At 45.5% G+C, this 26,481-nt stretch overlaps 1 protein-coding gene across 1 annotated transcript in view; it reads left to right on the top strand.

The window, feature by feature from the left end:
* MDN1 (midasin AAA ATPase 1) overlaps positions 1-26,481 on the top strand; it is a 695,825-nt gene that overhangs the window by 280,455 nt on the left and 388,889 nt on the right. The window contains exons 24-32 of the mRNA XM_063916985.1: positions 5,377-5,555; positions 10,573-10,781; positions 10,892-11,038; positions 11,153-11,294; positions 11,379-11,513; positions 11,795-11,936; positions 12,029-12,167; positions 12,250-12,377; positions 12,645-12,786. Of these exons, the coding sequence (XP_063773055.1) occupies positions 5,377-5,555; positions 10,573-10,781; positions 10,892-11,038; positions 11,153-11,294; positions 11,379-11,513; positions 11,795-11,936; positions 12,029-12,167; positions 12,250-12,377; positions 12,645-12,786 (1,363 nt within the window). The remainder of the gene's footprint in view (positions 1-5,376; positions 5,556-10,572; positions 10,782-10,891; positions 11,039-11,152; positions 11,295-11,378; positions 11,514-11,794; positions 11,937-12,028; positions 12,168-12,249; positions 12,378-12,644; positions 12,787-26,481) is intronic.

Here is a 26,481-nt window from a genome sequence, read left to right as displayed (position 1 = left end):
TCAAGTCGTCAGGACGTACACGCCGGAGAATGGAGCCTCCATCCAGAGGTGTTGCAACTTCTCGCGGACAAGTGGGGCCTTCCAGATGTGGACCTGATGGCGTCTCGACACAATCACAAGGTTCCGGTCTTCGGAGCAAGGACAAGTAATCCTCAAGCAGCGTTCATGGATGCTCTGTCAATCCCATCGAACTTTCGTCTGCCGTACGTGTTCCCTCCTGTGTCACTCCTGCCCAGAGTAATACGGAAGTTCAAGCAAGAAGGAGGAAACCTACTTCTGACCACTCCAGTGTAGCCCAGACGGCACTGGTTCTCCGATCTACAGGGCCTCTTGCTGGATCGTCTTCTTCTACTTCCACAATGACCAGACCTCCTGTTCAGGGCCCTTGTGTTTACCAGGGCCTGGCCCGTCTGACTTTGACGGCATGGCTCTTGAAGCTTCCGTCCTGAGGGCCAAGTGTTTTTCTGAGGCGGTCGTTCAAACTATGTTGAAGGCCCATAAGCCGGCTTCTGCTCTGATTTACCATAGGGTCTGGAATGCTTACTTTACTTGGTGTGCGTCTCACAATCATAAAATTTTTAAGTTTAGCACGGCCAAACTGTTGGCCTTCCTACAACAGGGCCTGGACTTAGGCCTGCATCTGGCCTTCCTCAAGGTTCACATTTAGTTTTTTTCGGTTTAGTTTCAGAGAAAGATTGCTTCCCTTCCGGATGTTCATACATTCACTCAGGGCGTGTTGCGGATTCAGCCTCCTTATGTATGTACCTCCTGTGGCCCCTTGAGATCTGTCGGTGGTACTGCAGGCCTTGCAAGAGTCTTGATTTGTACCTCTTGCCATTGCTGACCTTAAGTGGCTGTCCCTTAAGGTGCCATTTCTGCTGTCTATTGCTTAAGCTAGAAGGCTCTCGGACTCGGGTGCCTTATCCTGTAAGTCCCCCCATTTGAATTTTCATTGTGACCGGACGGTTCTTAGAACGCGACCGGGTTATTTACCCAAGGTGGTGTCTTCCTTCCACCTTAAACAGGAGATTGTGGTTCCGGCCTTTAATTCTCCTGAGTTGTCTTCCAAAGAGCGGTCTTTGGATGTGGTACGGGCTCTCCGTATCTATGTGAAGAGAACATCCTGTATTAGGAAATCTGATTCTCTGTTTGTACTGTTTGGTTTTCACAAATGTGGCTGTCCTGCTTCCAAGCAGACTGGCCAGATGGATTAGAATGGTGATTGCACATGCTTATGTGCACGCTGGTCGTCCAGCTCCTGCTACCATCAAAGCCCATTCTACTCGGTCGGTTGGACCTTCTTGGGCGGCCCACCGTGGTGCGACCCTTGAACAGTTGTGCAAGGCGGCTACGTGGTCTTTAGGAACACGTTTATAAGGTTCTATGCCTTTGATACTTCCGGCTCCCAGGATGCTTCCATTGGACGCCGGGTTCTTGTGCCCGCTACAGTGCGTCCCCTCCCATAAGGAACTACTTTAGGACAACCCCGATGTTAATCCTTGTGGATCCCAGTGTACCTCGCAGCAGAAAACGAGATTTATGGTAAGTACTTACCGTTGTTAAATCTTTCTGCGAGGTACACTGGGCTCCCCAAGGCGCCCACCCTGACGCACTTAGCTTCTTTGGGTTGGTGTGGCATAGCCGTTGACGCCTTCTGCTGTGGTGAGTGTGAGGTGTATTTGGCTACGAGCGATTGTCGCGTCTGGTACCTGCTACTGCATTGGGCTGATTAACGAAACTGAGCTCCTGTGCACGGAGGCGTGGTTATAGAGGAGGCGACGCTGTGCATCTTGGGAACAGTCAAAGCTTTGAGCCTGTTGGTGCCTCGGATCAAGATCCTACTCTACACCCCGATGTTAATCCTTGTGCAGCCCAGTGTACCTCGCAGAAAGAGATTTAACAACGGTAACGTCTTACCATAAATCTCGTTTTTTCTTTTCTTTTTTCAGCAAACTGCAGATAGGAAGCAATGTTCTTTTTGGAGAACGATGGCTTTCTCCTTGCAATCCTGCCATGTGCACCATTGTTCTTCAGTGTCTTCCTGGTGGTGGACTCATAAACATTAATGTGAGAAAGGCCTTCAGTTGCTTAGACGTTACTTTGGGTTCCTTTGTGACCTTGTGAACTACTAGTAGATGGCTTGCTCTCTGTGGGACCTTTGTTGGTCAGCCACTCCTGAGGAGGGTAATAATGGTCTGTAATTTCCTGCATTTGTGCACAATCTGTCTGACTGGTGGAGTCCAAACTCTAGAGATTGTTTTGTGTATATATATATAACTGCTGGTAATATAACTACATCCCGTGTAGAAGATAGTATAAGTAAGAGAAGGAAAATTACATAATAAGCAGTTACCCTGAGTGGCAGATGGAATGGGTTGGAAGGTACAAAAGGAGACAGAATATAAAACAAATTAAAAACTAAGTATTTTACAGGATTTACTATAAAAATCAGTCACAAGTGACTATGTATTAATGTTTAGTCCATCTACATATATTCAAATGTATTGGGAATAATAAGCTATAAAAAATTGGTATTAGTGAAAGATGCAAAATCATATCAAAGTCTAATAACAGTATTGCTAGAAGGCATTAAAACATGGTTGATCAACGTGTCTAATACATGATGATATTTTTTTTCCATTAAAACAATGCAGAAAAAACAGGTTTAAACAAAAATATTTTGTTTTGTTTTTTCATTCCTCAACCCTACCCAAAAAACACCTGCTAAAATCACCCAAGAATGGATAAGAACAATTTTTCTAAAGGAGATATCTTAAGCCCTTCAACACTAAATTTAAATAAAAAGGGATTATCAGAGGACTGCATGGTGGTTGGAAATGTGCCATGCCTTACAAAAAGTCTTTATTTCTGGAATAAGATCTACCTTATTCTAGTAGAAACAGGAGGGTGCAGAAATCATCCCTAGCTGTGCTTGAATGGAATGTCAACATTCACTATGTCGAAATGGTATGAATGTAGACATTCTGGATGAGTACCATGCTGCCTGGGCTATACACTTCCCAAAGGTCCACCATCCTATAGGACAATTCTCTGCTACTTCGGTGCTTAGTTATAGATAACATTTGCCAAAGGTGCTCCAACTGTGGTCTTGCTTTCTAAGTAGAGCCCAGAGTTCTGCAGGCCTTTTAAGACTTTATAACAGCAGTGGGAGCCACCAACTGCAGTCATATCTTCACCAGCGCTGTGGTGTTGGAGTCACGCTTGTTTCATGCACCCAAGCTATGGGGTCTGTTGCTGTTGCCCCTGCCCATTAGTGGGATCCTTCGGTGGCACATCCTAAGATATGCGTGGAATGGCAATGGGAGGAAGGTTTGGTACTGGAACATCCCATGCATTATCCAGTTCTCAGGTAGCCCTGCATCGGTTCAAGTGGAATTAATTTTAATAATAAAAGTTGTTGTTATTATAGGCTGCTTCAGCAATTTCAGCAAATTCATGCACTTTGGGCATAATTCAGAAATGTAAGTAAACCAGATGGATTACATACATCTCCCAAACCAGACTGTTTACATACATCTCCGATGTTAGGCACTCTGTTAATGTACAGATCTGTTTCGCTGACAATAGTTGCACTACCCACTAAGCAGCAGCTTAATTAACATCCTGCGGCTGTTTGGGGGTTGGGAAGTTGCAGTGTTGGGCAGCATTTCAGGAAATGGGCATGTCGCCTCAGTTTTTTAGGCAAGCTGGGGCCAGTGGTTGTGTCTTTAGTTGCAACTTCAATAGTGCCGGCAGTGTGAAAATGTCACACGCCATAGGCGGCGTTCACCACGTTTACCCCTGCGTGCCTGCTGGTCTGTGTTGCGGCCTCCGCCTTCGCTGGTCCACGGGCTCCGGCGCCTGGCTGGCGCGGCTCCCGGTGGTTCTCCGGGGCAGGGGCGCCGCCATGACACCCGGCATCACGTGGGCGGGGAGCAGGTGACGTCATCAGACTGTTCCGCCAATCCAGCGGAGGCGGGAGATTCAAAGGCAGACGCCGGGCAGCGCCTCGGCGCCTGAGTATCGTCTTTTCCTCTTAAGTGGATGCCAGTGCTTCTGTCCTCGGCGGATCTCTCTGCAGCATACCCCAGTGTCTCTGGCATTTCCAGGTGTCAGTTGTTGCACAGCTTCCAGCGTTCCCAGCCGCTGCTGGGTTCCATTGCGCTCTTGTCACCAGTGCTTCTTGGAGTCTGCATGGGCTGCAGGTTAAACGTCGCTCTCAAGTTATACAAGTCCTCAGTGTCTTTAACCCTCGCTCTCAAGTTCTTCAAATCATCAGTGTCTTTTAACCACCGCTCTCAAGTTCTTCAGTCACCAGTATCTTTTGCCGTCACTCACAAGTACTCCCTGGACATTTCTCCATACACTCCTTCTCTGTTATGTGACATTGTGTTGCTCCCTTCCTGCAATAAAGTCCTTTAATATTTTCACCAAGCCTTTCTGTCAGAGTCCTGTATGAGGAATACCTATATCAAGCCATCCCTGTTCCGACCCAACTGTGGTTCCTCTCCCCTACCATCGGGAGAACCCCCGAGTTCACAACACCCCCAACCTAGGTCAGTGACGGAAAACACTGGCCATCTTGAGTAAGCTTCGGGTGCAGGAGTGATCACAGAAGACAGCAGGAGGTATCTGTTTACCAAAGACACCTCTTATGGCATTATTCTGTTACTGCACAGCTGCTGGGTGCAAAGTCGCAGCAGCTGTACAGTAGTGTACATCTGAGTCCGGCCCTTTTTGTACTGTGGGACTACAACAATAACCGTCCAGCAGGATGGGGATATGGTAGAGTGTAGAGTCGAGGCTTTCAGGATATTTAAAGTGGCGGTGTTCTAGGTGAGATCTCCAGGGCCCAGTGTCCCCTAGCATCTGGTCAGCATACCTGGGTTCAGGATACCAGCAGTCGAAATACCGCTACTGGTTAGTAGATCAACACCGGATCCCGACATGGATCGCAATGCCAGCGCCTGAATCCTGACTGCCAGCATCCCGATTGGAAGTATGCGGGTGGCTGGTTAGATTTAAGCTGTGGGGGAAGGATTGGGTTTAGGCTGTTGGGGGGGATGGGGGGTTCTGTTTAGTCACTAAGAAGGTAGGATTAGGCACTAAGGTGGGAGGTTTAGCGCTAGGCACCACTGGGGAGGGTTAGGCTGTGGGAAGGGAGAGGTAGGGGGTTAAAGTACTTACCTACTCTGTTTCGATATCCTGCCGATCAGGGTGCCTCTGAATGCCTAGGATCCTGATACCATCCTATGTCCCCCATAGGATTATAGAGAGAGGCTTTTAGTTGTTGCAGAAGTACGGTCATTCTTCTTTTCTTTTTTGCACTTTTTTTTTTGTTTTTTTTGTTTTACAGCAGATTTTGTTCTCTTTTAGGAATCTTCCAGTGCTTATCCAGGGAGAGACCTCTGTAGGGAAAACAAGCTTAATTAGATGGCTAGCATTTGCTAGTGGCAATCATTGTGTAAGGATTAACAATCATGAGCACACAGACATCCAGGAGTACATTGGCTGCTATACATCTGACTCTTCAGGCAAACTTGTGTTTCAAGAAGGTAAATGTGTTTAACTTTCATTGCTTATTAAAGTAACTTTTCATTTACGTAATTTCACATTCTGTGATGCATTACCTTTAAAAATGATTCTTTATTATACAGTTTGAGAGACGAATATAACGTTTTGAGCTGTACGCTTTTGGACATGCTTAGTACGCAGATCCAAATATTCCGAAATAAGGAATTTTTTGAGTGAGAGTAACCTTTGTTTTCTGATGGCTCAATGTGCGCAAAGTTATTAAAAATATTGTATTAAATTACCTTCAGGCTGTGTGTATAAGGTGTATATGAAACATACATGAATTATGTGAATGTACACACACTTTGTTTAATGCACAAAGCTATTAAAAATATTGGCTAAAATGACCTTCAGGCTGTGTGTATAAGGTGTATATGAAACATAAATGTATTCTGTGCTTAGACTTGGGTCCCATCGCCATGATATCTCATTATGGGATGCAATTATTCCAAAATATTGCAAAATCCGATATCCAAAATACTTCTGGTCCCAAGCATTTTGGATAAGGGATACTCAACCTGTATTTCGATTCAAGTGAGGATGTGCAGTTTGACTATTAATTTTGACCTGTGATACTGAATTATAGTACAGATACTTACAAAAATTGTTTGTTAAAAGCGAGTGCTAATACAAGTACCATTTGGGGGTTTTTTGAGTAATTTTTTTATTGATTTAGTGATCCAAAACAAACTTAACAATAAACAGAATTAATCAGGGCAATATAGGGGGGTTTAAAATGGCAACAATATTTTTTTCAGGTTATGGGTCAGTGAGTCAGCATGGATAAGGTCGACATGGGGAAGGCCGACACATGAAATGGGCAACGTGAAGTTATTTTTTGGTTTTTTTTTGGTGTTTTCTCCGTAACATGACCAGTAACCTTACTGCTGAGTTCGGCAATTCCCAATCGTAGTCCACGTGGATGGTGTAGTATGAAAAAGTTGAAAATAAAAAACAACCTCATGCTCGCCCCCTTCCTGTGTCGACCATTGCAATGTTGATCTTTTAACAATGTCGACATTTTATCAATGTTGATCAATAGTGGTAGACCTATTGACTGTTGCGTGTTTTATTCTGGTTTTCCCAATTAGCCCCCATTTATTTAGTTTCCTGACTTGCATTAATCGGCTGGAATGACAGTCCAGCTTCCGAACCTGGAACAGGATGGAATAGTACCCCATTTTCCGTTCAGCAGTGGAGCTGAAGTAATTATGCGTCTTGATGGCAGACCCGTGAAGTGGAAGATGTAAATATTGCAAATGATTCCCAGAACCTAGGCATCTGAGACCGAATCCACTTAACCGCTTGTAAACTGAAGGAACTGAACTGAAACAGAACCCTATTTGGCACTAAGCTTCTGTAGAGCCTTGACCACTGAACGGCAGGTTCCTTGGAAGCCTGGCCCCTACAGAGAAAAAAATGCCCCATGGCAGACTGACCACTGGAAGACGCTGCACCTGGAAAGGAGGAGTGGAAACGTGGGTCCCACTCTGAGGCAGCCACCAGAAGAAAAGTGCTTCTAACTGGTTGGGATAAGTGCCACCTTAAATCTGTGCAACCATCACTGTATAGTGAAAAATTGAATGAATTTACGTTCCTTATATGTACATCAGTCTCCTCTTCAATCTAGAGCTCGGACATCATTGGCTCAGCATATGTTAAAAGAATGGATTCTCATGTGTAGTAATCTCAATTTAATACACACATATATTACATACATGGATAAAATAAATGTACAAATAGAACAAATTCCCTCTATAGTTCCATCATGGTGCCCCCAGAGAACTTGAACAATTACCAAATGCTGTGGAGAACTGATGGAAAAACAGTTCTCAAGCAAACGTTGTTAAAACACCCAATGAGAGTCCACCCGGCTAGGCAACACTTCGGATGAGGAATGGGTTACCGCTCAGTGCTCTCAGGACAGCTCCGGAAACCAAGGGGTCTGCAACAACGTGTATCCAACGCGTTTCAACTCTTGCGATCGGGGTCTCTTTCAAGGCAGTGTGTTGCAGCATGGATCGCCCCACCCTTTTAAACCAAACATGTCCAATCAAATCCACTCTTAATGACGTCTCATTCCCGCTTTTCCTGTTCATTACGTCACCGGAAGTTCATCTTCTAGAGAGCCTCCCGCTACACCCAGCGGTTGCTCTCCGGCACGTCTACTCCCGGAAGTTCATTGCCGGTATCCGTACCGTCCCCCGGAAGTTAGTCATCCGGGGAGCTGCCCTCTACACCCAGGTGCATCTACACCCGGAAGTAGATTGTGTCCCAACGTCGTCTGTCCAATCCGGGGACTGCCCGGAAATGTTCCCACGCACTTCCTTTCAATGTGATGTGCAGCGGAAGCGCACGGAATGGGATGTAAACAGAACACTTTCCTTAAAACCCCTTCATAAAAACGTCCTCATTGAAACCAAATTTCTGTTTGCATTTATTTACAATAAAAGAGAAGAACAAATAATCAGTTAGATATATGAAATAAAAACTATGTTTTATGTCTAATATAAAATGAAACATAGTAAAATTCACCAAATCAAATAAAATTCTTTGGGTCAGAAAAACAGATTATAAACACAGGTTTGTCACAGAAACCATTTGGTGCTTTTATTCTAAATTAGATGGGTGTAGCGGGCAGCTCTCTAGACGACGAACTTCCGGTGACGTAATGAACAGGAAAAGCGGGAATGAGACGTCATTAAGAGTGGATTTGATTGGACATGTTTGGTTTAAAAGGGTGGGGAGATCCATGCTGCAACACACTGCCTTGAAAAAGACCCTGATTGCAAGGGTTGAAACGCGTTGGTTTCCGGAGCTGTCCTGAGAGCACTGATCGGTAACCCATACCTCATCCGAAGTGTTGCCTAGCCGGGTGGACTCTCTTTGGGTGTTTTAACAACGTTTGCTCGAGAACTGTTTTTCCATCAGTTCTCCACAGCATTTGGTAATTGTTCAAATTGTTCAAGTTCTCTGGGGGCACCATGATGGAACTATAGAGGGAATTTGTTCTATTTGTACATTTATATTATCCATGTGTGTAATATATGTGTGTATTAAATTGAGATTACTACACATGAGAATCCATTCTCTTTACATATGCTGAGCCGATGATGTCCGAGCTATAGATTGAAGAGGAGACTGATGTACATATAAGGAACGTAAATTCATTACATTTTTCACCAGTGATGGTCGCACAGATTTAAGGTGGCGCCTAGTTAAGTGGGTAATCACACATCATTCGCTTTTTCACGAGTGTACTGGAGGGACACTCATTGTTTGGATCTGCTATATAAGGCTGCCTGTTGGTTTTTTGCGCATAAGATTTATCACCCTTTAGTATTCAATGTACATGGTTGGGATAAGTAGTCCCCAGTTCTGGCTTACAGAGAACAGCCTCTGTGAATGTGTTACTGAAAGCCTTGATTATGAATCTGCAGTTTAAGCGTGGATTCAAAGGGTCCTAGGAGCAAATACCTGAGCACTGTCTCGCATGACCGCACACAGCTGCACCGCGAAGCTGTACTGCAATTACTATGAAGGTCTTGCATGGCCTCCCGTTATGGTTACATCGGCCGGAGTCCTCATAGCGCCAGCTGCCACTGTTGCAGTTAGTAAAATTGGATCATGACCTCAGAATCTATTAAAATAAACTTGCGACAACCGTCCAAGTTGTAACTAGTGTATTCCTAAGGACACTGAACCCTGAATAGAAATGTGCCTGAACCAGCTTTACCAGCCTGGATACTAACCTGCCGAGAGCCTAAGCTCCTGCCAGTTCCATGAAGGTTGACGCAGCTATGCGCATCACTGCACAAGTACCTCCCCGGCGCATAAGGCAATTGTTAATTTACACTGTATGCGAGTAAAAAACATGGCTATAGTACCACTGGATATATTAGTGGTGCTACAATACAGTAAAATCCACTGCTGTTTCAGCTTGATTAGTACTTCATTAACATGCAGCAAATACATTTTCTGGTGCAGCTATGTAAACATACACTTGTTGGTTTACTTCACCAGCATAACATAGGCTGCTTTACGCAATAGAAGGATATCTTCTAGTATCCCACACAACAGCTCCAGGGGAGAGGAGATGATCATTCCTGGGAAGCGAAGGACAATCAATAGCCCCTACAACATATGTTGCCTCACACACATTCTGCTTTGAGGACTATACTGCTGCAGGAGGAGGAGTAGGAGTGCAGCTTCTGAAGCTCCACCCCCTCTAGTCTCCACCCTCCCTAGACACGCACTACTTCTCCATGACAGGGAAAACACCAGTCCCAGCCCGGCTTACCAGGTAAGCCTGTAGCGTGCATGCTCCCCCTCCTTGCATGGGAGTGGAGCCATTGCAAGAGACCCTGAAAAATGTCGGCTGCCATCCAGGACAATACTGACTGCCAGCCCCCTCTAAAAGGGAGACTGCCTCCACGGAGGCCAGAGCGCTGTAGGTGGTTCCTGTTGGCCGTGCACCACCTTGTTGGAGCTACACACAGCTCCCGCCGCCGCTAAACTCACCCTGTGCACTGCTACATGCAGCTCACGGCACCGATCTACAAATAAACATAACATTACAGAATAAATAAAGAGAAACCATAGTGATGGCTGTCTTAAAACATGCCTGCAACCTCATAGTCTGGTGTCTCTCAGCATTGCTGCCAAAGAGATTATTTCCAAACGTTAAGGGCATGCAGGAGCCACATATGACATCGGGCTTGGACAGCTTAATAGAACTTAATGATCACAGAGAACAGTAGTCATCAGCCATGGTTTTTGTTCGTTTTTTTTTTTTTTTTTTACAGCTCCAAAAACAAGGGCAGAAACTTTTTTTTTTTAAACTTTTTTTTAACTTTGTTTTATTTAATTCAAATAGGATGAGAAGAAAGGGCTGGTGGTAGACCCTTGCCTTTCAGTCTTTTAGTGTATTAATGAAATGGCAAAGATGTCTTCATAAGCTTAGTAGGTTAACAGAATTGAACCATTTCTTTTAACTAGGTATTCTAATTGATGCAATGAGAAAAGGTTACTGGATCATACTGGATGAGTTGAACTTGGCTCCATCAGATGTTCTTGAAGCTTTGAACAGACTGCTGGATGATAACAGGGAACTTTTCATTACGGAAACCCAAGAGGTGGTTAAAGCACATCCCAGATTCATGCTTTTTGCCACTCAAAATCCACCAGGCTTTTATGGTGGCCGAAAGGTTTGTTTATATCATTTTACATACGTTTTTTTTTCTGTGATTCCTTCCTGACATAATTTTGCATCCATAAAAAGCCATTTAAATTTGTAGTTATGTTTTGTTTTTAACAGGTATTATCGAGAGCTTTTCGGAATAGATTTGTTGAACTGCATTACGATGAATTACCAAGTGCTGAGCTGGAAGCTATTTTACACTTGCGTTGCAGCCTGCCACCGTCGTATTGTAATAAGGTGGTTGCGGTCATGTTAGAGCTGCAGGTAATTTTTTTTTAATGTGAATTAAAAGCTTTATTACCAGTCTACTACAGTTCTGTGGGAGGTGGTGGTTGATGGTTGTGAATTTCTCTGAAAATGGACATTTTATTTTTCCAGTCATACAGAAGAGGATCCTCTGTGTTTGCTGGGAAGCATGGTTTTATCACACTCCGTGATCTTTTCAGATGGGCTGAGAGATACCGTTTATCAGAACAAACGGAACAAGAGATTGATTGGCTACAGCACTTGGCAGATGATGGTATAACCTGGTCATCTTTACAGATTCCTGAATCCGAATGGTGAAATATTATGTGACATGCCTCATGTCTTTTTATTTACCTAGGTTTCATGCTACTAGCAGGGAGAGTGAGGAAACAGGAGGAGGTAGAGGTCATCTTAAAAGTTCTCAAAAAATGCTTCAAAAAAACTGTAGTACCAGAAGTCCTTTTCTCCAGAGAAAATGTACAAAAGCAGTTGGGTGCGTATACAAATATTACATACATCCACAATGCTGTTTTGAAAAACTGATTTGTTCAGAATTTTCTTACTTGCGTGTATCTTGGCACGTTGTATTATCGGCCGTAGACACTGAAATGAACTCCTTTCCCTCAGACCATACATCTTGCTATTATACTCGCAAGCTCCGTTTTGCTTGCTGTCTCTAAGAGACAGGTGTGCACTACCCAATACTAGGAAAATATACATCCTATATCTATACAGTAAATATAGTTTCAGATGTTGTATGTATTTATTTTACAGATAGTATATCTATACATCCTGGTGTTATGGAGAATCACAACTTTTCTCATATTGTATGGACACAAGGAATGAGAAGACTTGCCATTCTTGTTGGGCGAGCATTGCAGTTTGGAGAGCCGATATTGCTAGTGGGTGATACAGGGTACGTTAGTTTATCTTTCACCCATAGAAATATCCACGCTAGCATTATCTAATATACTTCTCCTATGTTGATGCCTTTATTTTCTGTGATAGGTGTGGCAAAACCACCATATGCCAGCTATTTGCAGCACTGCAAAATCAAAAGTTACACTCTGTGAACTGTCATCAGCATATGGAGACCTCTGACTTTTTGGGTGGGCTGCGACCAGTGAGGCACTTTTCCAAGGATAAAGTGAGTCCCAATGTTAGTGCTGCAGGTTATCTGATGACACTATAGTTCCATTTGTGGTAACCATTTTTTGTTTTTACAACAGGATGATGAGGGTTCCAAACTGTTTGAGTGGCATGATGGCCCTTTGGTATTGGCTATGAAAGAAGATAGCTTTTTCTTGCTCGATGAAATCTCTTTAGCAGATGATTCAGTGTTAGAGAGACTGAACAGGTATTGTTTTCACTCATGCTTGGTGGTTGTATATCTTCTGATTAACAGCCATGTCAGAATGTTATTGTAATTGCAAACTGTCAATAGTCCTTTTGTTTAAAAATAAAAAAGATTAGAAGTCTTGTAGAAGAAATCGGTATCTTTTCAGGGCAGTTATATAATAAATGGTGCCATGCTGTTGGTTATTTTATTTTTCTTGCAGTGCTGTCCTGTTTTTTATGCATTTGTGTTATGCTAAATTTACTGATCTGTCTGTTGCACCTTTAGTGTTCTTGAGGTTGAAAAGACATTGGTGCTGGCTGAGAAAGGAAGTGGTCAGGATGACAATGAGGTAGAGCTTTTAACAGCTGGAACTAAGTTCAGAGTTTTGGCTACCATGAACCCTGGTGGAGACTTTGGGAAAAAGGAGGTAACCTTGCAAGATTGTTTTCTATCAAACCATATACTGTATGTCCGTGTTTATGTATGACATTTTTCCCAATCATCCACACAGCAACCTGCAGTCTTTTGACCGTTCAATAGCTAGTTTTTTATTCTGCTTTAAAAACTGATTTTTGGATTTATTATTTATTATTATTATTATTATTATTATTATTAATAATAAAAATGTTTTATGTTTTTGCTTTATTTAAAAAAAATAATCTGCTTCTTAGGTTTGCATTCTAGTTGGGGGTTAAGTGGTCCTCTGTGTTATGTCTTGGAGATGGAGAAAGTACCAACCAATCAACTTCTGTTGTTTTTTTGATTAGTTGGCACTTTCTCTCCCCAAGGCTTGATACATCTCCCAGAGTCTCCTGAAAATTAATTTCTTTGGCTCTGGGCCTTTTCTTGGCATGTCTGGGAGCAATGTAATCAGGAAGAGTTCATAGGCAACAACTATGAACTTCTCAAAGAGGAAAGCCAATGAGCATTGAAAATAACTGTCTTTCTCTTACGTCCTAGAGGATACTGGGGTTCCGTTTAGTACCATGGGGTATAGACTGGTCCACTAGGAGCCATGGGCACTTGAAGAATTTTATAGTGTGGGCTGGCTCCTCCCTCTATGCCCCTCCTACCAAAAAATGTGCCAGGAGGAGCCGGTCACGCTGAAGGAAGCTCCTGAAGAGTTTTCTGCATTTATTTTCTATGTTATTTTCAGTAAGGGCAGGTTGGCACCAGCCTGCCTGCTTCGTGCGACTTGGAAGGGGGAAGGGGGGGAGAACGGCCCAACCTCTTGAAGGATTAATGGTCCCGTTCCCCGCTGACAGGACACTAGCTCCTGAGGGAACTGTTCGCAAGCCCCACCACAAAGAGCGTACATTCCCGCAGCACGCCACCACCCCTAACAGAGCCAGAAGAATGAAGAGTGGCGAGTACTGAGCCGGCGTCCCGGTTAGCGGGTCGACGGCCGTTATGGCGGCACGAGGATACGGAGACGCACGGCTTCTAAACGGGGAGGAATGTGTCTCCAGACACCGTACACAACTGCATCTCAGTACACTGTGCGCAGTACCCAAACTGGCAAACACAGCCTTAAAACAGTTCTTCTCCATTTTAAGCACAAAAAATAGGATTTTGGTACTTACCAGGTAAATCCTTTTCTATGAATCCATAGGGGGCACTGGAGTACTCTTAGAGGATATGGTCGGCTTCCGCAGGAACAGGGCACTGAATATTTAAATTTAGAACTCTCCACCCCTCCATATCCCAGAGTACCTCAGTGTTTTTTACTGAGCTGAACAGGAGCTAGAGAGGTTGACAATGGAGAATTACATATAACATAACGGACAACAATAAAGTTGACACATAACGTTACGGACAACTAAACAGTTGACACCATAACCAGCACTTGATAATTTGAACCAGTCGGTGAGAGTGTGTTACCATAAGATCCCCTGAACTTACCACAAACCAGGTAAAACTGCTCTGGGTGGGCGTCCAGTGCCCCCTATGGATTGAAAGAAAAGGATTTACCTGGTAAGTACCAAAATCCTATGTTCTTTTTCATCCACTAGGGGTCACTGGAGTACTCTTGGGACGTACCAAAGCTTCCCCCGTGGGCAGGAGAGCTGTTTGGCACCTGTAACACTAGGCGGCCAAAGCTGGATGCCGCAAACGTATGAAACTGTTAAAAGCGCACAAACGTGTGCATTGAAGACCATGTAGCCGCACTGCAAAGCTGCGTCGTAGAAGCTCCACAACCAGCTGCCCATGAAGTTCCCACAGAATGTGTGGAATGAGCTGTTACTGATGTAGGCGGCTGTAACCTAGCATGAAGGTAAGCCTGACGTATGGTCAGTTTTATCCATCTGGATAAGGTCAGCTTAGAAGCTGGCCAACCCATCTTGGCGGCAACATAGAGAACAAACAACGTATCCGTCTTACGAACAGTAGACGTTCAGGATACATAAACGCGCAGTGCTCGTACCACATCTAATGTTCCTGAATCTCCTGTTAACACAGGAACTACTATTGGTTGATAGATGTGAAAAGATGACACTACCATTGGTAAGAAAGCGGGATTCGTCCGAAGTTCCGCTGTGTCATCATGAAACACCAAATACGGTGGCTTGCATGACAAGGCACCCAAATCTGAAACACGCCTTGCCTAAGCTAAGGCTAGGAGCAAAATTGTTTTCCAAGTGAGAAACTTAATATCCACTTGTTGTAAGGGTTCAAAATATGAAGACTAAGAAATCTAAAACCAGATTCAAGTCCCATGGCGCTGTAGGTGGAATGAATGGAGGCTGTACTCTTAGGACACCTTTGCAGAAAAGTGTGTACAGACGGCAATAGAGCCAATCGTCTTTGAAAGTAAATTGACAAAGCAGAGACCTGCACTTTTAGTGTAGATAAACGCAGTCCTCCATCTAACCCCGTCTGTAGAAATAACAAAAGACGGAATAACTTGAAAGATGATGTCGGAAACTTCCGAGCTTCACACCAACCTATATAGGCATGCCAAATACTGTAATAATGAGCTGCCGTAACCGGCTTCCTAGCTCGTAACATGGCTGGTATAACCGAATCTGGAATGTCCTCTCTTCTTAAGAGGGCGGTCTCAACAGCCACCCCGTCAAACGCAGCCACGCTAAATCGGGGTAAAGGAACGGACCTTGTTGTAACCGGTCCGGACGTAGTGGGAGCGGCAAAGGATAGTCTGCGAGTAGTCCCCGGAGATCCGAGAACCAAGCTCTCCGAGGCCAATGAGGCGCCACTAGTATGACTGTGACGGACTCTCTTTTGATTCGTTTTAGCAACAGAGGGAGCAGCGGAAACGGTGGAACCAGATACACGAGGCTGTGCGGCCACGCGATTGTGAGAGCATCCACCGCCACTGCCTTTGGATCTCGCGTTCTGGACACATACTGGGGCGTTTGGTGATTGTGGCGAGATGCCATCAGGTCCACTTGAGGGTAACCCCACCTCTGGACCAACATGTGATACACCTCTGGATTCAATGCCCCTTCTCCTGGATGAAAATCCCGACATCTGAGATAATCCGCCTCCCAGTTGTCCACTCCCGGAATGAAGACTGCCGACAATATCACTTGGTGATGCTCGGCCCAATCGAGGATTCGAGCTACTTCCCGCATTGCCATGCGGCTTCTCTTTCCTCCTAGTTTGTAGATGTACGCGACTGCCGTCGCGTTGTCTGACTGCACCTGGACAGGCTGAGACCGAAGTATGTGCACTGCTTGTCGCAGCGCATTGTAAATTGGCCGGAGTTCCAGGACATTTATAGACAGCAATCTTTCGTGATCCGCCCAGAGATCCTGGAGCTGATAATTTTTGAACTACAGCTCCCAACCTCTGAGACTCGCGTCCGTCGTTAGAATTATCCAATTCCAGGCGCCGAACCGTTTCCCTGCGGTTAGATTGTGTACTTTGAGCCACCAGAGTAGAGAGACTCTGGCCCGTGGTGAATCTGCAGATGCGAGCCCGACCACTGTGCGCGCACATCCAGTTGAAAAGGACGTGAGTGAAATCTTCCGAACTGAAGCGCTTCGAAAGCCGCCACCATGGTGCCTAAGAGGTGAATGCACAAATGTACCGAGACTGTGCGTGGCTTGAGCACTAATCCTACCAGATGACGAATGATCTGTACTTTCTGTTCTGGCAGGTAAATTCTCTGATTTACCGCATGGAGGATCATACCTAGGAATTGCAGTCGTTGAGACGGAATCAGATGTGATTTCTTGAAGTTGACAATCCAACCGTGCTGAACTAGTACATCGTACGTCAGCAACGCATGTTGGACGAACATCTGTTGAGACGGAGCTTTGATGAGCAGATCGTCCAAGTACGGAACTATTATCACTACCAGGGATCTGAGATGTTTGGTGAATACCCGAGGCGCTGACGAGAGGCCAAACTGTAGAGCCTGAAACTGGTAATGGTTTTGCCGTATTGCAAACCGCAAGAACCTCTGATGAGGTGGCCAAATCGGAATGTGTAAGTACGCATCCTTGAGATCCAGCGCAATCATGAATTCCTGTGGCTCTAAACCTGCAATTACTGACCGCAGAGATTCCATCTTGAATCTGTAGTAAGTGATGTACTGATTGAGGCCCTTCAAGTTCAATATTTGCCTGACCGAGCCCTCCGGCTTTGGTACCTACAAACAGACTGGAATAATAACCCTGACCTTGTTGGTGTACAGGGACCGGAATCAAAACTGCTGACTCCAGCAGGGACTGAATGGCAATTTGCAGAACCGCCCTCTTGTCGTCCGACACAGGCAGTCCGGTCTTGAAAAACCGCAGTGGCGGGAGACAGTCTAACTCTCTCTTGTAACCTTTAAACACTAAATTACAGATCCACCCATCTGTGGACGTCTGGAACCACGCCAAATGGAACGTCTGAAGGCGTGCTCCCACAATTAAAGATCCAAGATGGGTTGGGAGTCCGTCATGCCACTGGCTTGTCGGTGACCTTAGCGCCTTGACGACTGGCATTGGTTTGTTGGAAACCACACCCTCGACCTCGTCTACCGGGCATGGCTGGTCCTCTACCACGGCTTCGAAAGGGCTGAGGCCGAAAGGATTTGAACGCCGGGCCCGAGTATTTCCGTCTAGGTACCGTTGGAGGCAATGGTAAGAAAACCGACTTACCTCCCGTGGCCGCAGCAATCCATTTGTCCAATTCAGGACCAAACAACTTCTCGCCACCGTAAGATAACGCCTCTATACCTCTTTTGACCTCCGCCTCCGCTTGCCAAGAGCGCAGCCAGAGTGCTCGTCATGCTGTAACTAGTGACGATGAAAGGCGAGAAGTGAGCTGTCAGACGTCAGTAGAAGCTGTACATAGATAATCAGCAGCTTCACAAATGTGATCAGCGAGAAGTATAAGGTGATCCATGTAGGGCAGACTTGAGTTCTGTTATCCATACCATCAGCGCCTTAGTAACCCAAATGCCAACCAACCCAGGTCTAAGCAACACTCCTGCTGCTATATACATGGATTTTAGCATAGCTTCTATTTTACGGTCTGAAGGGTCTTTAAGCGTAGTATCGTTGGTACTGGTATGGTTAATTTCTTAGTAAGTTTAGACACAGACGAATCCACCAATGGCGGATTCTCCCATGTAGCTGTCACAGCCTCTGGAAACTGGTAACTAGACTTAAATCTGCGAGGTCTAGAAAACAGTTTATCCGGATTCTGTCGCATTCCCGAAACAGGAAAACACATCGGAGTCCTCTGCCGTTTATCATTATTTGTCAGAGGCTCCTCAGTTTCCGTAAACTTCAGAGACTGATGCACCGCTCGGATGAGATTATCAATGCCTGGGCTGTCAAATCTTCACTATCTGACTGCTGGTCTTGCGCACTGAGGTCTGGCATAGAATCGTAAGAATGCAACATAGCAGAAACTGGTAAATCATAAGACAAATGAAATTTATCCCTACTACCCAAAATGGACTTGGACATTTGGCAAGGCTGAGACCCCTCTGGTAGTTCTAGCGGTCTCACCCTAGACTCAGATCTTGCTGCTTCCAGCTCCTGTCGAGCGGTGGCCAATTCTGATTGCAATCTAGCCATGACATCCGCTAGCGTAGCCCATGGCGGGTCCGGGGATGAAACCGGTCTTGAAACCGGAGCAGAAATTGTATTCGTAGCTGAATCCACAAAACATACTGTACATGTGGTATTGTTACAGACATGGCAGGGAAACTTCTTTTTAGTTTTTGCTGGTGCCTTACTCATTATGCAGACAGACAATACAATATACAAAAGACAGACAACTTGCACGACTCAGTAAAATAGTACCAAGGTGTGTCTATCTATCTATCTATCTATCTATCTATCTATCTATCTATCTATCTATCTATCTATCTATCTATCTGGCCAAGAGCAGTGCACGTGGCCACTACTATATGAAACCTGATCCCAAATTCCCACTAACACCCCTGCGCCTCCGGTGGAGTAGAGATGTAGGACAGGAACGTTCTGGAATCACAACAGGAAGACAGGAAGCATGGTTACAATGCCTCACAGCGCAGGGTATATTTAACAAGTGCAGCAAACCCGTTAATATAGGCTCAGCGGGCCGGGGGTCATAGCAGGGGGGGGGGGGGGGGGGGGGCAACTATTAGTATACTAAGTCCCCTATCAGGGTACTTAGTTTGCGACCTGGCTAAGCTTGGCATTAGCGGTAAGGGCGTGGTGGGGGCTGGCTCCAAACAACTGTCTCCCTGAAAGGCTCTCTGTCTGTTACTTGTGCTTAACCTTTTCCTGTGTGCGTACTGTCACATTTACATTGTCAGGCAAAGAGTGTGTTTCTTGTACAACAGCGTGTTCCTCTTCACCAGGGGGTTCATTACTGGGTACTCTGGGTTCACAGAATAGTGGGGCTGAACCAGAGTAGGTTATATCTCTTAAAGGAATGATCTCCACTCTTTCAACAATATTGTCCCGCAATGAGAAAGAGACTCAACACTTAAAACGGACTGTGGATGAGTTTATGAACAGAGACTCAGTCCCCAAAACAGCGTCTCAATCCCCTCCCATTTGTCCCCAAAAGCGATCTCTGGCCAATATCCTGCTGTCTGACTCTGATGCTGACAGGTCAGACATGGAGGAGGGTGAAGTGGTTTTGGAGGGTGGGGATGCGGCTTTGTCACAGGGAATAGAGGCCTTTATAGAAGCTATCAGAGATGTTCTGCATATTCCTGATAAGGTGTCAGAGGAGTGTGAGGAATCTTATTTTAATGTAAACAAAGAAGTCCTCAGTCCCTTTTCCTGCGTCAAAGGAATTGAATACCCTGTTTGAAGAACCATCCTGAATCCAGAATCCTGAAAAGAAATTTCAGATCCCTAAACGGTTGCTCTCCTATTTTCCTTTTCCTCTGGAGGATAGGAAAAAATGGGAAAATCCACCGATAGTGGACACATTAGTCTCTAGGCTGTCAAGTAAAATTGTATTGCCTGTTCCTGGTGCAGCCTCCCTGAAAGACACGGCTGATCATAAAATTGAGACTACACTCAAATCATTGTACACATCTGCTGGGGTGGCCCAGAGACCCACTATTCAATGTGCGTGGATCACAAAAGCCATTGCAAAATGGTCAGCTAATTGACGGGTTAGATTCCTTGTCTAGGGGGTATGTTGTTTTACAGCATATACAGGACTCTGCGAACTTTATGGTGGAAGCCATAAAAAAATAGGCTTGCTTAATGCACGCACCACTGCTATGGCAGTGTCGGTACGCAGGGGCTTGTGGCTACGCCAGTGGACTGCTGACACGGACTCCAGGAAATGTGTGGAAGGCCTACCCTTCACAGGAGAGGCCTTATTTGGAGATGAACTAGACAAATGGATCTCCACAGCTACTGCGTGTAAGTCTATGTATCATCCTTCCGCAGCCCCCCCAACCAAGAAGACTTATTCAGCTTCTAAGTTGCTGTCTTTTTGGACGGTCAAGTTCAAGGGCAGCAAATCCAGAGGTGCTTCTATGTCCTCCAGCGGCGCAAGATGTAAACCATGCAAACCAGTAACTGCCAGTGCTCAGGAACAGAGCTCAGGCTCTGCTTCCTCAAAGCCTTCAGCGTGACGGTGGACCGCAATACCTGGAAGGCTGTCAGGTGGGAGCCCGACTAAAATTCTTTAGTCAATCTGGTCAAGTTCGTGCCAGGAACCCAGGGTCATAGATCTTATTTCCCAGGGCTACAGACTGGAGTTTCAAGAGCTCCTACCTCACAGATTCAAATCAGGCTTACCAGTTTCACAAGAGGCAAGTATAACTTTACAGTATGCCATCCGAAATCTGGTACAGACTCAAGTCATTGTTTCAGTTCCACCTCATCTGCAAAACAAGGGATATTATTCAAACTTGTTTGTAGTACCGAAACTGAACAGTTCAGTAAGACCAATTTTGAACCTCAAGTCGTTGAACCCGTACTTACGAGTGTTCAAATTCAAGATTGAGTCTCTGAGAGCGGTGATCTCAGGTCTGGAGGAAGGGTAATTCCTAGTGTTTCTGGATATCAAGTATGCATACTTTCAAATTCAGATCTGGCCGCCTCATCAGTCTTATCTACGGTTTGCACTGCAGGACTGTCACTTCCAGTTCCAGGCCCTGCTATTTGGTCTCTCCACGGCACCGAGGGTGTTCACCAAGGTGATGGCAGAGATAATGTTTCTACTCCGCAAATAGGGAGTGAACATAATTCCGTACCTGGAAGATCTCCTGATAAAAGAACCGTCCAGGGTAAGGTTGCTGGACAGCATTGGTCTCTCAACCAAACTCTTCCAGGATCGTGGGTGGATTCTGAACCTTCCGAAATCTCACTTAGAGCCAACACGGAGGCTCCCATTCCTGGGAATGATACTGGACACTGAGTCGCAGAAAGTGTTCCTTCCGTTGGAAAAGGCATTGGTAATCCAATCGATGGTTCGGGATGTCCTGAAGCCAACCTGGGTATCTGTGCATCTTTTGCATTCGCCTCCTGGGGAAAATGGTGGCCTCTTACGAGTCACTTCAATACGGAAGGTTTCACGCAAGACCCTTCCAGCCCGATCTGTTGGACAAATAGTCGGATCACATCTTCACATGCACCAGAGGATCCATCTGGCGCCAAAAGCCAGGATCTCCCTTCTGTAGTGGGGTAAAGACTTCTCACCTCGTCGAGGGCCGGAGGTTCGGAATTCAGAACTGGATTCTGTTAACCACAGACGCAGACGCAAGCCTCGGGTTGGGGAGCAGTCACTCAGTGGGTGCAGTTTCAAGGAAGATGGTCTAGTCAGGAAGTCATGCTTCCAATCAACATTCTGGAACTCAGGGCCATATACAATGCCCTTCTGCAGGCTTCACATCTTCTTCAAGATCGGACCATTCAGGTCCAGTCGGACAATGTGACGGCAGTAACGTACATATCCGACAGGGCATAACGAAAAGCAGAGCAGCAATGTCAGAGGTGTCAAGAATTCTCTTCTGGGCAGAAAGAAACGCTGTGGTGTTGTCGGTGGTCTTCATTCCGGGAGTAGACAACTGGGAAGCAGACTTCCTCAGCAGACACGACCTGCGCCTGGGGGAGTGGGGCCTTCACCCGGAAGTGTTCAGGTGCTTGACACATCGATAGGGATATCCACAGATCGACATGATGGCCTCTTGTCTCAACAAGAAGCTCAGGCGGTATTGTTGCAGGTCAAGAGATTCACAGGCAGCGGCGGTAGATGCTCCGACGACTCCATGGGTCTATCAGATGGAGTACGTGTTTCCTCCACTTCCTCTGATCCCAAGAACTCATAAGCGAATAAAAAGGGAAAAAGGTTCAAGCAATACTCATAGCTCCGGACTGGCCAAGAAGGGCCTGGTACACGGACCTTCTGGAGATACTCCTCGGAGATCCGTGGCCTCTACCTCTTCGCGAGGATCTTCTGAGAGCAGAAATTATACTACTGTGGAATTTCATTTGGGACGTTTCCTGCTTTATCTGCACTCAGGTGTGGATGTGGGCCTGCGTCTGGGCTCCATCAAAGTCCAGATTTCGGCCTTGTCCATTTTCTTTCAGAAACAATAGGCTTCTCTCCCTGAGGTCTATACGTTCTTGAAAGGTGTTCTGCACGTCCAATCTCCCTTTGAGCCTCCCACGGCACCTTGGGATCTCAATTTGGTGCTGCAGTTCCTCAAATCGGACTGGTTTGAACCGTTACAGGAGGTGGACGTAAAATATCTTACGTGGAAGACCATCACACTGTTGGCCGTGGCTTCAGCAACACGGGCGTCTGAGCTAGGGGCTTTGTCTCACAAAAGTCCCTATTTTAATTTTCCATGAGGACAGAGCTGAACTCGTGAGCAATTTCTTCCTAAAGTGGTCTCTGTGTTTCACATCAACCAACCTATTGTGGTTCCGGTTGTCACCGACACCTCTGCTACTTCAAAGTCTTTGGATTTTGTGAGGGCTTTGAAGGTGTATGTCAAGCGAACAGCTCGTCACAGAAAATCGGACTCCGTTTGTTCTTTATGATCTCAAAAAAATTGGGTGTCCTGCGTCAAAGCAGTCCATTGCACACTGGATCAGGCTTACTATCCGGCATGCTTATTTCATGGCAGGTTTGCCATGTCCAAAATCTGTACGGGCCCACTCTACTAGGTCGGTGGGTTCTTCCTGGGCGGCTGCCCGGGGTGTCTCTGCTTTACAGCTCTGCCGAGCAGCTACTTGGTCAGGTTCGAACACGTTTGCGAAGTTCTACATTTTCGATACTTTGACCAAACTGAAGGTCCTCAGAGGCCAAGCAGTTCTGCAGGAACCTCAGCGCACTCCCACACAGTTTGGGAGCTTTTTTACATCCACATGATATTAAATGGAACCCCAGTATTCTCGTAGTCCGTAGAGTATACTGGGTGCCCGCCAGTGCCAAGTTCTTCCTGCACTGTTACTTGGTTAAGTAATGTTGGTTCAGCCGTTGCTGTTCCTGTTTAAAGTTTGGGTAGCTTGGCTTTCCTCTAGTTGTGTGTTCTGGTTTGGAATCTCGCCACTATCCTTCTCTCAAAGTATGTCCATCTCCTCGGGCCCAGTTTCCTAGACTGAGTCTGCTAGGAGGGGCATAGAGAGAGGAGCCAGCCTACACTATCAAAATTTTAAAGTGCCCATGGCTCCTAGTGGACCCGTCTATACCCCATGGTACTAAATGGAACCCAGGATCCTCTCTGGACTACGAGAAAAGGATTTACCGGTAGGTAATTAAAATCCTTTTTTTGTGTTAAAATAAGTACATTTGCCAACAGAAAAGCCCTGGACTCAAGTAAAGGTATTCCCCAGCACACCAAGGGGAATTTGCAATAAAATGTGAAAACTAAATTGTGGCGTGTAATTCAGAGATATTAGTTACATATATTTTCAAAGATATGGATAAGTCTCCAGGCCAACTCCGATACTGGAGGTCACTAACACTGCATGATAACATTACTCTCTGGTCCTCTAGTGATACCCATGACAAATCAGTTTGGGCGCAATGACTGGTGAAATTAGTGCAAGGTTTTATTAAAGTGTCCTCTTCTTTAGAAAGTTTTTGGGATAACTCTGCATTGCCCAGGTTTCGGAAACATCCGGGTTTTGTCTTGGGCCAATCCTGGGGAGGGTTTGATTCAGAGTGAAGATGGTGAGGTAGCAGAGGAAACTTGCATTGAGGAGTACACTGCTAGATGCTGCAATTTCTTTCCCTTCTTTAGTTAAGCATATCTGAGAGTTAACTGATTATCTAGCACAGGTATGGGGAACATTTGGCTCTCCAGCTGTTGTTGAGCTACACATATAAGCATGCACTGCTACAGTTTTGCTATTTGGTCATGCTAAACCTGTTGCTTGGCAACAGCTTGGGATGTGTAGTTCAACAACAGTTGGAGGGCCATAGGCTCCCCACCCCTGATCTAGGGAAAACTCTGGATTCTGGTCTTAAGCTTGCCAGAATTTCAGATTCAGTGGATTCAGTCTGCTGTAAGCTTTGGTTCAAAAATTTAGAGATGGATTATTAGATAAAGATGATATCATTGCATTTTGTGCGTTCAAAATCAAGTAAATTCAGAAGTAGGACAAGTTGCTCCATCATCTGACCACACAAAACATCATACTGTCTCAGAGTTGATCAGTCACTCCCCTGGTTTTTAAAGGACAACATCCTCAACAGTGGCCTTTTATTTTTGTCTTAGGGAATGGATCAAATATCACAATAAATGTCAGACTTTTGGGACTTTCATACTTCATGGTGCCTGGCGGAAGCCAAAATGTCTAATCAGTGCATTCAATTTAAGTGCCTAAATGCTCTAGTTCAAAGAGCTCGTCTATTAAAGGAAAATATTAAGTTTTCAATAACAGGTAGTAGTGTACGTCAACCATCACGTGCTCTCAGGCACAAAACTCCCTTACGTTGAATAAAGTCAGGAAGGTTGTGCAATGGGCAGAAAATAAATGTTCAGGTGATATCAATTGTTCATACTAGTGCTGGAAGACTCTGGTGCAGATTTACCTTAGCATATACATTATTTCTCTCATTCCAGTGTATTGTAAATAGATAGGGGTCAGACAAATATCCACAGTATGCCGTTGTGGGTTAAGCACAAGGTGATGCAATTATGCTTCAGAACAAAGGACCCAAAGGCATAATTTTTTGATGCAATGACAGTGGCCTTATGTGATTTTTACCTGATTTATCTGTTCCCTCCAGTGGCAATGCTTCCTCATATTTTCAAGTACGCAAATAGTTTTTGTCTGGGTAAAGTTTGTGTTTTATAGTACGGATGTTTTCATGATGACGGGTGTCCATTAGATCTGTTATCTAAGGGACCATGAGGTATTAGCACGAGTGGCTTCAGTGATGAGGCAGATCTTATATAAAAAAAGGAGCTTCCCGCGTACTAGCGGCGTTTGTGACAGAGCTCCCACTGGGTGATCTTCTTTCTGCACCTGGGGGACGCTGACCACGATGCAGGGAGTCCTAGGACTCTGCGGGTTGCGGCCTAGTCCTCTTCCAGAAACCCCAGGCTAAATATTTGGGGCGCTCGTCAGTGAGCTCCGGAAGCACCGCGGACTGCGTCTTTGGCCCACTGGACGCCTCCAACTGCTGTAGGGACACTAGAGTACCTTCCTGGGCCTCTCCAAAGGACTGGGGGATTGATGGGAGCTGGGAGTTCTCTGCTGCTGGGGGAGTTGTTTAGAAGTCTGGAGTCTTCCCTTGCCCTGCTGTGAACAGGCAGCAGCATAATTGACAGGCCTGTACAGGCTCCCAAGTGCCCTCTCTCTGACCACCTGCTTTCCCACACCTGCACTGCAATATCCCTGCAGATAACCTGTCCCACATTTTTGGCCCTAATTAACCCTGGAATATGAGGGTGGATGATGTGGAATTATACCTTTATGTAGCTCTGCATATTACAGTGCCATCCGTATTTGAATCTGCTGTATCTTATGACACTTGAGGATTTCGTTCATTGGCCCTTTCTATTTTATTGGTGAGAACCATAAAGAGAGGGTGTCCGTCTGGCACCCAGAAAGTCATCGCCACACCTACAAATCTAATTGGTACCAATATTTAACCCCGAGACAGATTTTTGTAGCAACGACACCTGCTTTACTTCGGCTACATCCCCCTCATCTATTGTTACCGGAATCATGGCGTCACCGGCTCCAAGTGGTCCAGCGACCTCTGTGGATCCCACCATGGTGGATGTTATGGCTCACTTACGCTCTCTTCCTACAAAATAAGACTTTTTAGACCTTGAAGAAAAAAAAAATCAGTGCCGCCTTTAAGGTAGAGATCTCTGCGATCCAAACTGACCTCTTCCCTATGTCCCACCGAGTCTCCGGCACTCAGTTTTGCTCCATGCGCAAGAAATGAGGGTCGTTCAGCGCCGACTAGATGATTTAGACTGTAGAAGCAGGTGGAATAATCTTCGGGTTCGGGAGCTCCCGGAGGATGACTAAGGTCCGGGCATCATCAATGTACTCGCAAATCTTCAAGGAGATTACTAAGGCCAACCCAGATAACACTATTTATTTTTGACTGGGCTCAACCGTGCACTACACCCAAAAGGTCTCCCCTCTGAAGCTCCTAGACATATTATCTGCTGCCTCCACTACCATCATGTCAAAGAGGACATCCTTAACAAAGCACGCAAAATAGAAGA

The sequence above is a fragment of the Pseudophryne corroboree genome, chromosome 4 (assembly GCF_028390025.1).
Source record: "Pseudophryne corroboree isolate aPseCor3 chromosome 4, aPseCor3.hap2, whole genome shotgun sequence".
Classification (NCBI taxonomy): domain Eukaryota; kingdom Metazoa; phylum Chordata; class Amphibia; order Anura; family Myobatrachidae; genus Pseudophryne; species Pseudophryne corroboree.
Note: the sequence above shows the minus strand (reverse complement) of the source record. Positions and strands in the feature narration are given on the sequence as shown.